At 44.4% G+C, this 15,617-nt stretch overlaps 1 protein-coding gene across 1 annotated transcript in view; it reads left to right on the forward strand.

Annotated features, from left to right (window-relative positions):
- The first annotated feature begins 760 nt into the window (after positions 1-760).
- Positions 761-15,617, forward strand: part of LOC111148359 (coiled-coil domain containing 80) — a 32,959-nt gene continuing 18,102 nt past the window's right edge. The window contains exons 1-3 of the mRNA XM_022504859.1: positions 761-1,343; positions 1,771-3,677; positions 11,180-11,336. Of these exons, the coding sequence (XP_022360567.1) occupies positions 1,782-3,677; positions 11,180-11,336 (2,053 nt within the window). The 5' untranslated portion in view covers positions 761-1,343; positions 1,771-1,781. The remainder of the gene's footprint in view (positions 1,344-1,770; positions 3,678-11,179; positions 11,337-15,617) is intronic.

Raw genomic sequence — 15,617 nt, forward strand, 5'->3', positions numbered from 1 at the left:
GTCTCTAGCCAGAGCCCAGGGCTGGAGATTGTAATTCTCTTTCCCAGATGTAATGACCAACTACAGTCTCAGGGGAACAGCAGCCATCACCTGCCATCTCTGACCTTTCCCCAGCTTCCTTCCATGCCAAGGAAAAAACTATGAACAAGAACTCAGTAATATGATCCCCAATTAGCATAAAATAAAAACAACCCAGTCATGTTTTCCATAGGCTTTTCCAACCTCAAACTGAACACATAAAACAGAGAGAAAGAGATAAAAATATACGCACAGAACTATAAATATATATACCGTCCGTGGATGTACAGCCAAGCACCCTGACCCAAATGAGTATCTGTCTCTAGGAAAACCAAGCAGCCAGATACAGAAATCTGAGAATTTTCCCTTCTCAGTGTGCAATGTGAGTCCAGACAGGAAGGGAAAGTATCCTGGTTTCTTGGTATGGAAGGGGTTAAGTCCTCAGCCATCCTATTCTAAAGAGATTTATGATGATGTGTAGTGTTTCAAAACTTTCCCCCACCCCAAAGAACAGCCCTCCCCTTCCCCACTGAGGCCACTCTCAATGTGCCGAAGTGGGAAGGAGGTGGTGTTTTGCTGATCTGTTAAATTCTTAGTGAAGTTTCCTTGATTTCCAGCGGCTGCTGTTGTTTGAGTTCGGTTTGGATCAAAACTGAGGTTGTCCTGGCATTTCTGGGACTGGGTCCAGGCAAGAGGAAGAAGAAAAAGAAGGAGAAGGAAAAGAGGAGAAAAAAAAGTGGGGAGAAATAAAGGAGGGGAGAAGCTCAGGAAAAGAAGAAAGTCCTTTTTCAACATCACATTCCTGTGTTTTGCCTCAGCCTGGAAAACATATTAATCCCAGAGCTTTCACGCTCGGAAACAAAGGGACTCAGCCAGACTGTGGGGGAAAGGGTGATAAGAAGGATCCTGGAACTCTAAAGAGAGAAAGAGCAAGATTCAGGAATAGCTGGGACTTCACTTTCAGGGGCACCGTGTGTTGTCGGCATAGGGGACTGCCACACACAGACACACGCACGCGAGCAGAAACTACAAATGGAGAGGCAAAGACTCACAAGGACAGCTCCTTTCCCCTCATCCTACTTGTCAAGAAGGTGAAAAGACAGCCAGAGGAAAGAAGAAAGCAGCTCGGCCCTCAGGTCAGGACAGGCTGTGGGTCCGTGGCGCCTTTGGGAGCTGGAGCTGCAGCACACCCCCCTTTGTACTGCTCAGCCGGGCGAAGGAGAAAGAGGCTTGGGAGGAAAAGTATTTCATCTAGGAAACTGTCCTGGGACCACACTTCAGATTGCCTTTTAAACCCTCTGCATTCCATCTCCATGAGCCACAATGTAAGTGTGTAATCCTTTCTGTCTTTGGTGTGTTTCTTTGTTGCTCCTTTGAAGAAATGAAATAGGAATGTTGTCACAATTAATATGCTCAGTGTGCCTTTTCTCTGGAGCATCAGAGAGCCCGGTGGAAACAGGGCAAGCATGCTGAATGGGGAGCGGAGCTGGGTTTCCAACTTAATGTAACTGTCTCTGTTAAGCACTAACAAATTACAGGGGTTTAAAAGCAACAGGATCTCATCCTTTTTTCCATTCCCTGACCTCCTTGCTGCTTCTCTCACCACCCTTTCCCCCACCCCTTGGCCAAGATAGAGAAAGAGAAAATGCCCAGTTCTGTTTGCAATTAAATGATTTTCTTCTTCTTCTTCTTCTTTTTTTCCCCCACTCCCCCCTGTCCCTTTCTGTCTTTTGACCCTGCTGCCTTTCAAAGTGGATTGCACAATGACATGGAGAATGGGACTCAGTTTTACCATGCTGTTGGCAATGTGGCTGGTGTGTGGATCAGAACCCCACCTCCATGCCATGAATAGGGGGAGCCCCGGAGGGCGGAAAGCACCTCTGGTTTCCCCAGCCAACAGAAGGCCAGCTCGGCTTCTGAGGCACACAGGGAGGTCTCAGGGAATTGAGAGAACCACTCTAGAAGAACCAAACCTTCCGCCTCTCCAAAGAAGGAGGAGTGTGCCGGTGTTGAGAGTAGCTCCCGCGACAACAGCGCCGCTGGCCCCCCAGCGCATCACTGGGGCCCCAGTGAGACCTAAGCAGAGACCAGTAGCCCCGAGCTCTCCCCGTGACATGATCCGAGATGAGGGGTCCTCCGCTCGCTCAAGACTGTTGCGTTTCCCCTCTGGGTCCAGTTCTCCTAACATCCTCGCCAGCTTTGCGGGGAAGAATAGGGTGTGGGTCATCTCAGCCCCTCACTCCTCAGAGGGCTACTACCGCCTCATGATGAGCCTCCTGAAGGATGACGTGTACTGTGAGCTGGCGGAAAGGCACATCCAGCAGATCGTGCTGTTCCACCAGGCAGGCGAGGAAGGAGGCAAAGTGCGGAGGATCACCAGCGAGGGCCGGGTCCTGGAGCAGCCCCTGGACCCCAGCCTCATCCCAAAGCTGATGAGCTTCCTGAAGCTGGAGAAGGGGAAGTTCGGCATGGTGCTATTGAAGAAGACGCTGCAGGTTGAGGAGCGCTACCCTTATCCCGTCAGGCTGGAGGCCCTGTATGAGATCATCGACCAAGGCCCCATCCGCAGGATTGAGAAAATCAGGCAGAAGGGTTTTGTACAAAAATGCAAGGCCTCCGGGGTCGAGGGCCAGGTGGTGGAGGAGGGGAACAATGGCGGAGGGGCAGGAAAGCTGGTGGTGAGCAGTGAGAAGAGAAAGGAGGACCAGAGGAGAGCCCAAGTCCCACCAACCAGAGACACTCGGGTGAAGGTGCAGAGAAAACCGGCCACTACCACGGCTGCCCCTCCCCCGCCTCCTCCAACCCCAAGGGCCACCACCTTGCCTCCTGCTGCAGTCCCAACAGTGACCCGGGCCACCTCTCGGGTGGTAACTGCAGCTGCAAGACTGACCACCACCACGGCCTTTCCCACCACCCAGAGGCCCTGGACTCCCAGGGTGCACCCCTCCTCAGATGCCCACAGGCCCCCAGCGACGGTGGAGGTGGCCCCTGCCAGGGAGCCGGTGGCCTCAGAAAATCTCTACCCTCAGCCCAGGAAGGATCAGCACAGGGAGAGGCTGCAGGCCACCAGGAGGCCCAGCAAGGCCACCAGCTTCGAGAGCTTCACGGCTGCCCCTCCCACCACCGTCTCAGAGCACAGCACAAGGGCAGGCCCCGGACGTTTCCGGGACAACCGCACAGACAGACGGGAGCATGGCCACCAGGACCCAAATGTGGTGCCAGGTCCTCTCAAGCCAGCCAAGGGGAAACCTCCAAAAAAGAAAGCCCAGGACAAAATTCTTAGCAATGAGTATGAGAGTAAGTATGACCTCAGCAGGCCTACTGCCTCTCAGCTGGAGGAGGAGTTGCAGGTGGGGAATGTTCCCCCCCCAAAAGCAAAAGAATCGAAAAAGCACGAAAAGCTTGAGAAACCTGAGAAGGAGAAGAAAAAAAAGGTGAAAAACGAGAAAGCAGACAAGTTACTCAAGAGTGAAAAGCAGGTGAAGAAGGAGAAGGCTGAGAAAAAGAGCAGGCAGGAGAAAGAGAAGAGCAAGAAGAAAAAAGCAGGTAAAGCAGAGCAGGAGGGCTACCTGAAACCCACCACCAAACACTTCGCTCAGAGTCCCAGGAAGTCTGTGACCGATCTGCTGGGGTCCTTTGAAGGCAAACGAAGGCTGCTTGTAAGTAATCTTCTCCCCAGCGTTGTTCTGTGGGCTGAGGCAGGGCATGCTAAAGTTTGCTTTGTTACTGTTCTTAAAATCCTGTTGCTGGATGGCAGACTGTGGCTGATTCCGTGCCATGTAAGGGAGATCAGGAGGTTTGTCCAGAAGGGGAGCCAGGCCAGGTGCTTCTTTTGGTTTAGTGCTCTATGAACCTCAGTCCACACAGGTTTGTGACCCTAAGGTCCAGACTCAATGGCCGGGAGCTCTTAGACATAAACCCAGGGAAGCCCATATGCTCAGCTTCTTCCAAACCTGTCAGTATCCAGCCCCCATCCTTAGCTCTCTTCCAACAGATAGTTCTGGGTAGAGCTCCCTTTTACCAAGTTCAAAGAATAAAAGAAGATCAAAGGACTTCCTAAAATGGCATGCTTTGACTCTTGTCATGACTTAGGAAAAGGACATATCTCTTCATGAGCTTAGGAACTAGAACTATGTGTATGGGGAAATGGTAAAATTTCTCCTTTTTCTCCTAATTAGGTCTATATCAGAGTGGAAGCCTGAAAGAGGAAAGGAAGGCAGCCTGGGTGGAGAGTGGATATGACTGGGCATGGGGAAGTGTCCTTGTTGGCGTGACCCTCACCAATGCTTTAAAACCAGGTGGTTGAAATCTTTCCTTAACGACTGCCTCCCCCATCACTGCCCAACTTCCAGTAAGAGGCCAAAAAGACAACATGGGGAAGTGGGTTAATTGTTCCAATTTCCAAAGTGCAAGGGACAGATGTCAATTTCTCCCGAGCCTCTGTCAAAAGTGTCCCTCTGTGTGTGTGCGTGCGTGTGTGTGTGTATGTGTGAAAGGAGACAAACAAACCTTGCTCCCACTTCGCCTGTGTTTCTGAAGCCACTGATACAGAGCAAGTCATAGATTCATCTCAGGAGCTCTCTCTTTTGGCCATTACTAGCCTCCATCCAAAGCATAACTAAAGAATCTAGTCAAGCCAAAGGAAACCTTTGGACAGAAATAAATCCCATCCTAAATGTAAGGGCAGTTCTCATCAGCCATATAAGAATGGCTTCTTTCCCTCTCCATGTCTCCTTGTGCCCTCTTTTAGGGCCCTTCCAAGATTTCTACCCCATCTTAATGTCATTTTACTCTAGGCTGTCAAGGAGAAGGTACAGCACAATCACTTCAGAGAAAAGGATCAGTAAATTAATGTCAGGCATTGTGGGTCAAGAAAGATTTTTTTCCGGTATGTGGGTGGGAAGGAGACACTTCATGCCACTGAGGACAGCATTTGTCCTACTAAAGGCACAGGGTGACTGCACCCTGCATTATTACCACCACCGCCACCGCCCCCGCCAAGAGATAGGCACTTTTCTCTCAAGGCATCTTGGGGCTTTTAATTTTTCCAATCTGGTCTAAATTTGGACTACTGATCTGAGCAGAGAGGCTCTGGTGTCCATTTATCTTTAGTGGTTTCAAAAAGTTTAAATACACATTTGAAATGTTACTCAGAGCAGAGTTCCTAATGGTGTTTATTGTGGGTGGGGCGTGTCCCCAAATTCTCTCAGCTGTTTCACAATGGTGCATCTATGCATTAGAACAAAATGTAAGTTTTCAGTGATTCTACAGGTTTGTGTGTGTCTATGTGTGTGTGTTGTTATGCATTTTTTGTATATTTCACTCATTCTTAACCAGAGCCTTAAAGTATACAAATTAGCAGAGGAGAGGCTGTCTGCTAGAGTAGTTTAACAGCTACTTGGTTATTTTCAGAGTACATAAATCTAAAGGAGAATATTTTAGTCAGAGCCAAAAGAGTCATTCATTTCAGAGGAGAATTCTACCTGGGACTTAAATGTCTGTTACAGAACATAAGGGAGCCAACTGCTTTCTCTGAGGTGTGGGCAAGTCTGCACAGTGTGCTCCTCCCGAGGACCCAGGACTTTGTCCAGCCTGCTAGAGCACATCACCCAACCCTGGTTGTTTAGCCAACAGGGCAGGCAAAGTTCTCCTCATGGGAAGGTTTTTTGCAGGGGGAAAATAATCATGGGTAAAATGTCGGGATTGTAATTGTGCACCCGTCTGGCAAATACTTCCATTGCTCCTGGTTTGTGAGTCCAAAGAAAGAGGTTTTCATACTCTATCCCTGATATTAGTCATGCCTTTCATTTCTCCCCTTTCGTTCTACTCCCTTAGTCAGGGATTTGAAAGCCCAGCTGGGTATTTTCTGCTTTAAACAGTATCCCTGATCATAAATTTCTAGCAAATGAAATTCAAATGACAGCCTCTGCTGATGTCATGTGAGGCAAACCAGAAACCAACTGGGGTGGCTCATGGCAGCATTGCTCTTTGGGGCTGGTGAGAGAACCAGGTTTGTTATTAGGAAGAAAGTACCAACAGGAGGCAGTTCCATCTCACCATCCCACGTGTGCCCAGCTGATGATCATACCAGAAATGTGTTTTTAGAAGAGCTAATATCTAAAATAGGCACTGATTAGAAAAGACAAGTTGAAATAAATGTGATATAATATCAAAAGATGGAGAGAAAAGGAATCTGTTTCACCAGGCAGAGGGGAGACTTGGGTTTCTGGGTAAAAGAGCTGGTTGGTGCCATTTATCTTTTTTCCACTTATTTTTCCTATTATACATGCTGATGTTATTCAGGAAGTGCAGGGATTCAATTACTATTCATTGAGGCTTCTCAGCCTCTGAGTTATAAAAGGAGGTCTGACGAGATACACCTCCAACTGGTCTCAACCGAACCCAGTGTGAGCAAACTGAAGGGAGGTTACATTCTAAGAAGTCACGCCGGACTTTTAGCTCCTCTTTCCATTTCTCAGTAAACAGCTACAATGTATCATAAACCTCTAGGGCTTTACATGTATTTATTTCGTTCTTTGGATGTGAAAACATCATGTAGCTCCTCCTTAACCCATTTTTTTAGAGAAACAAGGGTCACCATGGTGAACAGCATCTGAGCGACCTTCCAAGGAGCTGCAGGTAGAACCAGGTGTCCTATACTGAGGCCAGAGGTCAGTCCTTCAAGAGCACATCTTGCAAGGTGCTTTGCCAAAGCTGTGTGGTTTAACTGTCATAACAACCCCACGAGGAAGGACTCATTAACTCCACTGTATAGTCAAGGAAAGAAGCTTAGAGAGTTTGAGAAATTTCCTAAGGTGCTTAGCTAATACATGGCCATGTCAGAATTAGAACTCAAGTCCCTTTGATTTTCAAAATTCATACTCCAGCCACTCCCGCCATTCTGCATCCTATGAGTGTGAGCCTTCAGTGGACATGTGCCATAAACTGAAGGAGAAACTGAGAAATCATCCTGTTAGTTAATCAATTCACATGTTTTAAAATTCACTTTTAACCTTAAATTACTCAGGTAAATGGTAAGGTCTAACAATTGTCAATATTTTGTGCTAAGCAACAGTGTAGAGTTTCCGACTTATTGCCCAGCTGGTTCTCTGCACCTGAGCCCTCTGGCTTGCCTGGGGGTCAGTCGGGAATAATAGATTGACTCCCAGTTAACCTAACCCCTCAGACTGGTTGGTGTCAGCTTAGAGTTGACAACAGTAAGAATATAGAAACACTGTTTATCATTAAAACGTTGGACTATGTGGTGTAGAGCTGAAAAGCCATCATTTTGTGCCCTGAGGTGTACCTACTTGTCACCTAGCAAGAGGCCTCACACTGTGGAATTACATAGACTTAAGATCAAGTTAAGCACTCTAGAGACAATCTCCTATTATTCAAGTATGTTCTTACTTTTAACACTACCTCAGAAATTTGGATATTGAAACAACAATCTACTTATTTGGTTTAATTTTAGAAAAGTATATAAAGCTCTGCTTTACTAAAGCATACTACTAGCTTGAATGTTACTTTTCAGAAACTTGTAAAAATCTAATGTTTTGAGCTTAACACAGTGCTTAAAATAAGCTGAGACTTAAAATATCTTCCCTTTAGCATCTTCTCATTCTTGTTTGTTCCCTTCACTTACGCAAACTGGCTTCATTATATTCTGAGGCTCCTTGTGCCAACACACCAGTTGGAACAGAAACATAAAATAGAACCACAACACAATTCTGAACCCATGTTACATGCCCTGATTTATCACCACCAAACTGGAAAGAGGCCAAGTGTCAGACAATAATGTTTATTGAGAAGTTCTAAGATGCTCTTTTTAGGAAGAGAGAATTGGACATGGTTACCATTTTAAACACCGTGGACATGGTTACCATTTTAAACACCGTTTGAAGCAATGTCAAACTTAACAGCGAACGGGAAGGAGATGTCAGCACACAGGGAAAGAGTGGCTGAAATATGTTCATATGATCAGCCTCTACTACTGTCCCCGAAGCTAGCTCGAGCAGCAGATTAAATGCAAGGGGGAAAAGGGTCTTTAGCAGCTGGTTCTCAGGGGTCATCTAGACATTCTTAAGCAGGGGGACACTCCTCCTCACCTCTGGCTGGAGTGATCTATGGAAACTAAGGAACATGGGCCAACATTTGAACAACAATTGAAAGGAGAATGTGACCATTGAGGGCTAGGAAAGATGTTAAGGAAGATGCTGCATTTGAAGACTTCTTACCTGTAGTTAAGGTGGAGGGGAGGGGAGAGCTTTTTGGGTGGAAAGGGTAATAGGGGCCAAGGCAGAGGAAGGAATGAGAGTCAACTCTTCAGAGGCAACATACCCATATGGTGCTTATGTGCACACAGCCTACACACACACACACACACACACACACACACACACATATATATAAAATTTTTCCCCCCTTGATTCTTACTCCTATTGTCAGGGAAGTTGTTCCATTATAAAGATGCAAAAGCCAAGGTTCAGAAAGTTAAGTGGCCTTGTTGAGATAGCCAGTGTTGAACTAAGAACAAATGCAGTCCCTCCCACTTTAACTACACTCACCCTTTCTCTGTGCCACTCTGCCCAAATTCCTTTCATTTCATAACAGAGACCAGTCTAGCTACAGGGTGAAGAGGTCATGTAAGGGAGGAATAGGAGGAAAGGTTAGCAAGAGAGAGCCTGGGGCCAGGTTGCAGGAGGGAGGAAGTGAGTCATGCAAAATAAATGTCACCTCAGGGGTAGGTTAAGGCATCCCTGGGCACAGGTCCTGAGGTGAAAATAAACATAGGGGTTCTTTATTTATTTATGTTGATTCCCACTGGGTATCCAATGGCCTAGGGCTACTGTGTTCAGAGGTAATGAGAGAAGCTGCCAGGCCGGGGAGGATGAGCTTCTGAATGATTCTATGTTGTCTGAAGTCCCAGTTATTCATAGGAGGGAGAAACAGACCAGAGGAAGCTGTGAGGACTCTTGAAATCCTGTCCTATCATGGTGTCCATGGGCTGTAAAGGTCCATGGCCAAGTATGATAAGAATGAAATGGAATCTATGTATGGATTTGAAGTTACAAAAGCAGGTAATTATCAGTCATCTAGCATGTGGACAGCTGTGCTCTAGAGACTCCTCTAAGTACATTCTAAATACGGGCACATCCTTCATTTAGAAAAGGGAATCCAAAGTCATTACCAGTAAAGCTTACCTTTGTTCCTGGCTGTTTTGTGTTTTCACTTGAACATTCATTTATTTCAAAGTAGTGTGTTTGTGAGCAAAGAATGGCCTGGAAAAAAACCTTAAATATACCAACTGAAAATAAAGCTCCAAGGTATGGGCCACCATTAAAACCTGAAGAAATACGTTCAAATGTCATAAAACCAATTGAAAACTAACAAACAAAGCAAAAATACCATCACCGAATCCTTTTATAGCCACCCTAAATCTTTTTTAAGGCTAAGTATGAATCAAAGAATAAATTTGGGAAAATATTATTTTTCCTCTTGGGGAATTACATTTCTAAAATAACCATGGTCTACCCACCCTGTACACCTGAACAGGCATATAAACACAAAATCAAAAATACACAAAATCATGACCACTTAAATAAATATAAATAACAACCTGAGAGGGGGAAAAAGCTACATCCCAGAAAAATCTTTGTTAATGTCCCGCTCAAAAGTTATCGAACACATTTTGATTTCCATGAGGGATAGTATTTTGTCTAGCGCAGGGAATTTTTAAAAGAGAAAGCCTGCAGGCACCAATAAACACATCTCTGACAGAGAAGGATAAACAGCAGTTTCAAGCTGGGAGCAGATTTATTAACCGTTTTGATTAAGTGTTTGGAAGGGATTAACAACATGGCAACTTGCCTTCTGAAAAATGCCAAGCTAATAGCCCCAAACTTCAGAAATCTTTTATAAGGTTAGATGGGTAAATAGAAAAGTGGCTGACAAATTTGAATATTGTCAGGTTTGAAAAAGGGTATAGAGGCTGGGCTCTAAGCCAAATTATGTGTTCGCAAAGGGTCGTGCAGACAACAGTCTAAGGAGCTCTTTAGGGTCAGAGAGCTCAACAAAGACCTGCTCATCATCAGAATGAAATTCCACGTCCTTCCACCTCCAGGGTGAACAGCACCATGCCCACCCACTCGTGGGGTGTGGTATGTAGTTCTGCTCATGGAAAACCTGGTAAAATTGGAGAAGGCTCAGGAAAAGCCTACAAAAAGAATCAAGGAAGTAGAAAAGCTTTTATATCCAGTTAGATGGAAACATCGAGACATTCTTAGAGCATTCAACAGGAGCCCTAAAAATGAAAGGTATCCTCCTTTTATCCAAAATTATAAAATCTGCCTTCCCAGATGGCTCTGGTGACTATCACCTCTCTTTCTTTTGCTCTGTCTTTTCCTCTTTTTCCCCAGAAGCCAGGGGTTGGCAGTGAGCTTCAAAGACACACAGGAGCTTGTTGAAAAATGCCAAGCCTGAATTATAGAACTGAAAGAGCAAAATCCACCCTGTCGGGGGGTTCTCCACTGTCAAAGAGGTCTGCCACAAACCCTGTACAGGCCCAGTGTGACAATGAATATATTCTGTGTGACAAATCATAGGCCAAAAGGCCATCCTAAAAACTTTCTGCAAGATTGCCTATTAAAGTATGATTAAGAATGAAACAGAATCTATGTATGGATTTGAAGTTACAAAGAGTATGAAGCTCTCTCAACCCTGTGGGACATGAAACAAAAGAGTGGTAACCACTGAATTCATGAGAGCAGTCCATTAGGATAATAAAGCTCAGAAGGAAGGAAGGGGGATAGCAGTTGCTAACAATGATTGCACGTCCAGTATTCATGTAACAGCCTTGCAAAAGAAGTATTCCTGTGCAGAGTTCACAAATGAGAAAGCTAGGACACATGAAGACTAGTACTAAAGATAACTGGTGAGAATAGAAAACTCTAAGGTATCTGGAGCCATTTTAAAAAGGGGGGGAGGGGCTTTCCAAATGGCTTGTTTTGGCCCTAATTACGGCAACTGTCCAATAGAACACTCTAGTTGACTTTAGTGTCAGTCACTACCGGCCCTCTATTTTAAATTATCCCTTTGGACTTTGCCTCTGTGTACAACTATCACTGTGAATTAATATTTGCTTGCCTCCTCCCATCTCTAGCTGATCACGGCTCCAAAGGCTGAGAACAACATGTACGTGCAGCAGCGAGATGAGTATCTGGAAAGTTTCTGTAAGATGGCCACCAGGAAAATCTCCGTGATCACCATCTTTGGCCCTGTCAACAACAGTACCATGAAAATCGACCACTTCCAGCTAGGTTCTCTTCAACATTTTAATTGCATTATTGTTTTTCTCATACCTAAGGTGGGACAAACTTTATGGAAGAGGTCAGTGGGGCATTAAGAGGGTCATTCAGTTATTCAGAGCGCTCTTTCCTGTGGTGACAAAGGTCAGTTTACCAGCCTATTTACGTAACTATTCCGGATGGTTCTGGTGTAAGTTTTTGGCACGTTACAATGAAAAAATATGCAAGCATTCTGTGGGTTCAAAGTCAATAAGGCAGAGAAAAATGAGAGAAGAAATACAGTGGTGGGAGAGCCAGAAATGTATGTAGACAGTCTCCTCTGGCTTCGGAGTCATCTAGCCTGTGAATGATACCATCTGATCTTCCTGCTGCTTTCACGCTGCAGGTGACTCACTCACAGATGGGGACCTGCCAGACCTTTGGAAGCCCTTGACTCTAGTCTAGCAAGCCTGGGGAGGGCAGAGAGAAAGGCTGTTCAGCGAAATGAAAAGTCACTGAAAATATGGACTGAACTGCACCCAGGTCCTTTTGGAGAGCTGAAGAATTTGGCTGACTGTAGAGTTTTCACAATTTTTCATATTCATGGTGCGTGTGAGGCCCATGAGGCATACAGCTCAGCTCTGGGCAGCTGCCTAACTCCTTGCACATCTCATGGGAATGTTGCAAGACTTACTGTGAGTGGTTTGGTCACAGAGTCAGAAGCCCCAGATCTGATCCACCCAGTTTCTTCTATAATTATTACATCTCTGGGGCTTTATGTTAAAAAAAAAAAAAAAAAAAAAAAAACCCTTTTCCCTTCATGCATTCTCTACTTTTAAATTTTTTTAATTTTAACTACAACAGAAGTCCTTCATATTTCACATTTGCAGATCCTGCATATTTTTCATAAAATACATTTACACAGAAAGAATATAAAACATATTTTCCCCATTAGTTAACATTAAACTTCAATACATATAACACATTATCTCACAGATTTTTCTGTCATGTGATCTTGATGTAATAGAACACATAGCAGTCAAAATTATGTCATATAATGCCAATTTGGTTTGGATATTGTCTAGCTTCTAATTCATATTTTTAAAAATTGTGGTAAAGAGGCACTTGGATGGCTCAGATGGTTAAGGTCTTGGTCCCAGATCAGGTCTTGTTCTCAGGGTCATGAGTTCAGGCCTCGTGTTGGGCTCCACACTGGGTGTGGAGCCTATTAAGAAAAAGAGAGAGAGAGAGAGAAGAAAAGAAGAGGAAAGAAAAGAAAAGAAAAAAAAGATAAGTTTGCAGTTAAAACATGTGATCCCGAATTTTTTTTTTTAAAGAGGGAGAGAGACAGAAATGTGGAGAGGCAGAGGGAGAGGGACAGAGAACCCTAAGCAGGCTCCATGCCCAGCACAAAACCTGACACTGAGTTTGATCTCACAACTCTGAGATCATGACCTGAGCTAAAATCAAGAGTAGGATGCCTAACCAACTGAGCCACCCACATGCTCTGAGCCCTATCTTCTTAACTAATTTTTAAGTGTACAATACAGTATTGGTAACTATAGGCACAATATTGTATACAGATCTCTAGAACTTATTCAAATATGAAGTTTCAGTTATACTTTCTCTATTTTTATTAGCTCACCTTTCCCTGAGTTAGCTCCAAAGGAAAATAAATACCATCCTTTCCAATGTCCCATCATAAAACACTGTGGATACGTGATGGGTTTGTGGACATCAATCCCTATGCTGCATCTGTGTTTGGGAGGGAGTACAACAACAAAGCCCTTAACCACCACAACAATAATCATAAAAACAGAAGACACAAAAGAAGTTCTAGAGTCAGACCAGTTCAAATCCACAGTCCTAACTTATCTGTTGTGTGACTTTGGGCAAGTTGGTTCCTAAACCTCTCCCTAGAAAATAATGAAATCTATTTCAAAGGCTATGGTGAGGATTTAGTAAGATAGCGCCTATAAGTAGCTGTCATATAATAAATACTATTATATGATCTGGAGATCAGTGAGCTGTCACAAGGACTAGAGCACCTATAATTAAAAAGAACTTGGACCTGCTTTCTGCTAATGACAGAATGTTGACAGGGAACCCTCACAACTGACCTTCCAGGTCACAAGGTGCCTTATGATCCCTGGTAACAAAACCAAAGCCCAGAAGATTAAGACTGCAAAGCCACCTATTTCGTGTTTAACTGAGATTCAGCCATTTACTTCTGGATTTTTCAAATAGTAGCAAGAGCCAGTGAGCTTAATTACAGTCCAGATGTCTAGAGAGGAAAGAGGTATTCAGTCCAGTGCATAAACCGGTGCTGGCTGGTGATGAAAGACCTCCCCTACCAGGTGTTCCCAGTGTCAACTGTGTTGCCACCAACCCTTACACAAAGAATCCTCATTCCTCATTTCAGAGAAGTTTGGAAAAATCATTATATGTTCTACTTCAGCCTCTATGTGGTCCCAACTGTTAAAAGCATCTGGTGCTGCCTTGGCAAATTTTTAGCATTAATCCTGCTGTTTTTTTAGACATCTGGATTGAATATGGGCTGTAGAGGCACTGAGGGGTTTTTTTCCTGCCCTATTGGAAGTCAGGTGTTGTGCGTTGGGTGTTTGCCTCTCACTGAATGTTAGCTTGGACATCATCGGGGTGGGGGGCTTCATTTTTGATCCTCATTTAATTCCTGAAAAGCCTTTCTCTCCTTGTGTTATGTCCCAGCTTACCCTCCTTATGGGAAAGGATGTAGAATTTTCAGCCAAGACTGGGAGCCAGCCATGGGAAAACAGGAATTGGCGTGCACCATGGACTCAGTGAACCAAACTCTAGCCTTGACCAATTTTCAGCTGGAAATCTATCAGATGGCCTTACTTTCTTTAAAAATAAATCAAGCACTCTCTACTCTTCCAGACTTTTACTGGGCCCTAAAAAGAGAGACCCACATCCAACTACACTGTGGGCTGTACTCACCAGCTGGTCCATTTTGCTAAATGTATTTGGACTATAGGTGATGGACCTACAAATACCTGGAAATTTACCTTAAGATTTCAATCATTAGCCTAATGAATGTCACTAATGCCTGAGCAAATTACAACGCAGTTTAAGCCCCTGTGGTTTTGCCATTCAAAATAATATTATACAGGAGAGTTTAGAAAGATACAACACACAAAAGCATTCTCAGTTGTTATTGGTACTTAAAATATCAATTGGACAGAAAAATTGGTGTACATATGAAGAGAATGGATTATAGACAAAGAGTGCCAGAGAGAAAGAAGTAGCTGGCTAAAGGTACTTTGCTGGAGTACCTGCATGGTTTAGTCGGTTAAGCATCTGCCTTCAGCTCCGGTCATGATCCCAGGGTCCTGGGATTGAGCCTGGCATCAGCAGGGAGTCTGCTTCTCCTTCTCCTTCCCCCTCTGCCTCTCAGCTTTGCTGATGCTCTCACTCTCTCTCTCATGCTCCCTCTCTCTCAAAGAAATTTTAAAAATTAATAATAAAAGCACTTTACTGCAGAATGGAAAGAGAAATATGGGGAAAACACAGGAAGTGTGTTCCTCTCTTAGAAAGATACAGGGATAAAAAAAAATATTTGACACTGATATCCAATCACCAGCTTTTAAGGGCTAGAACATATAGGACATTTTTATGGACAAAGGAAGTTCTTTGAAAACTTCCTGTGAAAGAGGAAGAGTTTGAGGGTATTTGATGAAAAAGGGGGTGGAAAGTTGATGGGGATGGGGCTGGAATGTAACAACAGGATAGAAAGTGATTCCATAGTTATATGAGTAAGGAAGTCATGGGTGAATTTCTAAAATACCTTTTGTAGGTGAGAACAACAGACTCCATCTCAGCCTAAATATTCTCTTTCTGTCTCTGATTCTGTTGAAGAGAATTGTTTCTTATGGACGAGCCGTAACAATGCAGAAATGTCACTTTCCCTGGGGAGCACCTGAAAATTTGACCCTTTGCCCCAACTCTTCCTTTCATCATGGTGACAAAGTCTGGAAGTTGCCTTCTCTAGACTCTGCCACCTTGTGCTAGGAGGCCAGGCTGCGTGAGTGATCAGATTTCCAGATCCTGGCTGGGTGTCCCTCTCTGTTTATTCAGTCTCTGATTATCAATCACTGTGTGCCTTGGAAGCTGGCAAGTGTGCTCCCACCTTGTTCAGTCATCCCATTTCACTGCCCTCCTGCCTCTCAAGTGTATCAGTGTCAAGATCAAGCCCTGATGATCAAAGGGCGAAAAGCACTTGATAAGTCAACCATACGAAACAAGTGCTTGAAGAATGTGATGGAGGGTTAAGCTCTT

The sequence above is a fragment of the Enhydra lutris genome, unplaced genomic scaffold (genome assembly GCF_002288905.1).
Source record: "Enhydra lutris kenyoni isolate GAN:26980312 unplaced genomic scaffold, ASM228890v2 scaffoldscaffold2, whole genome shotgun sequence".
Taxonomy (NCBI): Eukaryota; Metazoa; Chordata; class Mammalia; order Carnivora; family Mustelidae; genus Enhydra; species Enhydra lutris.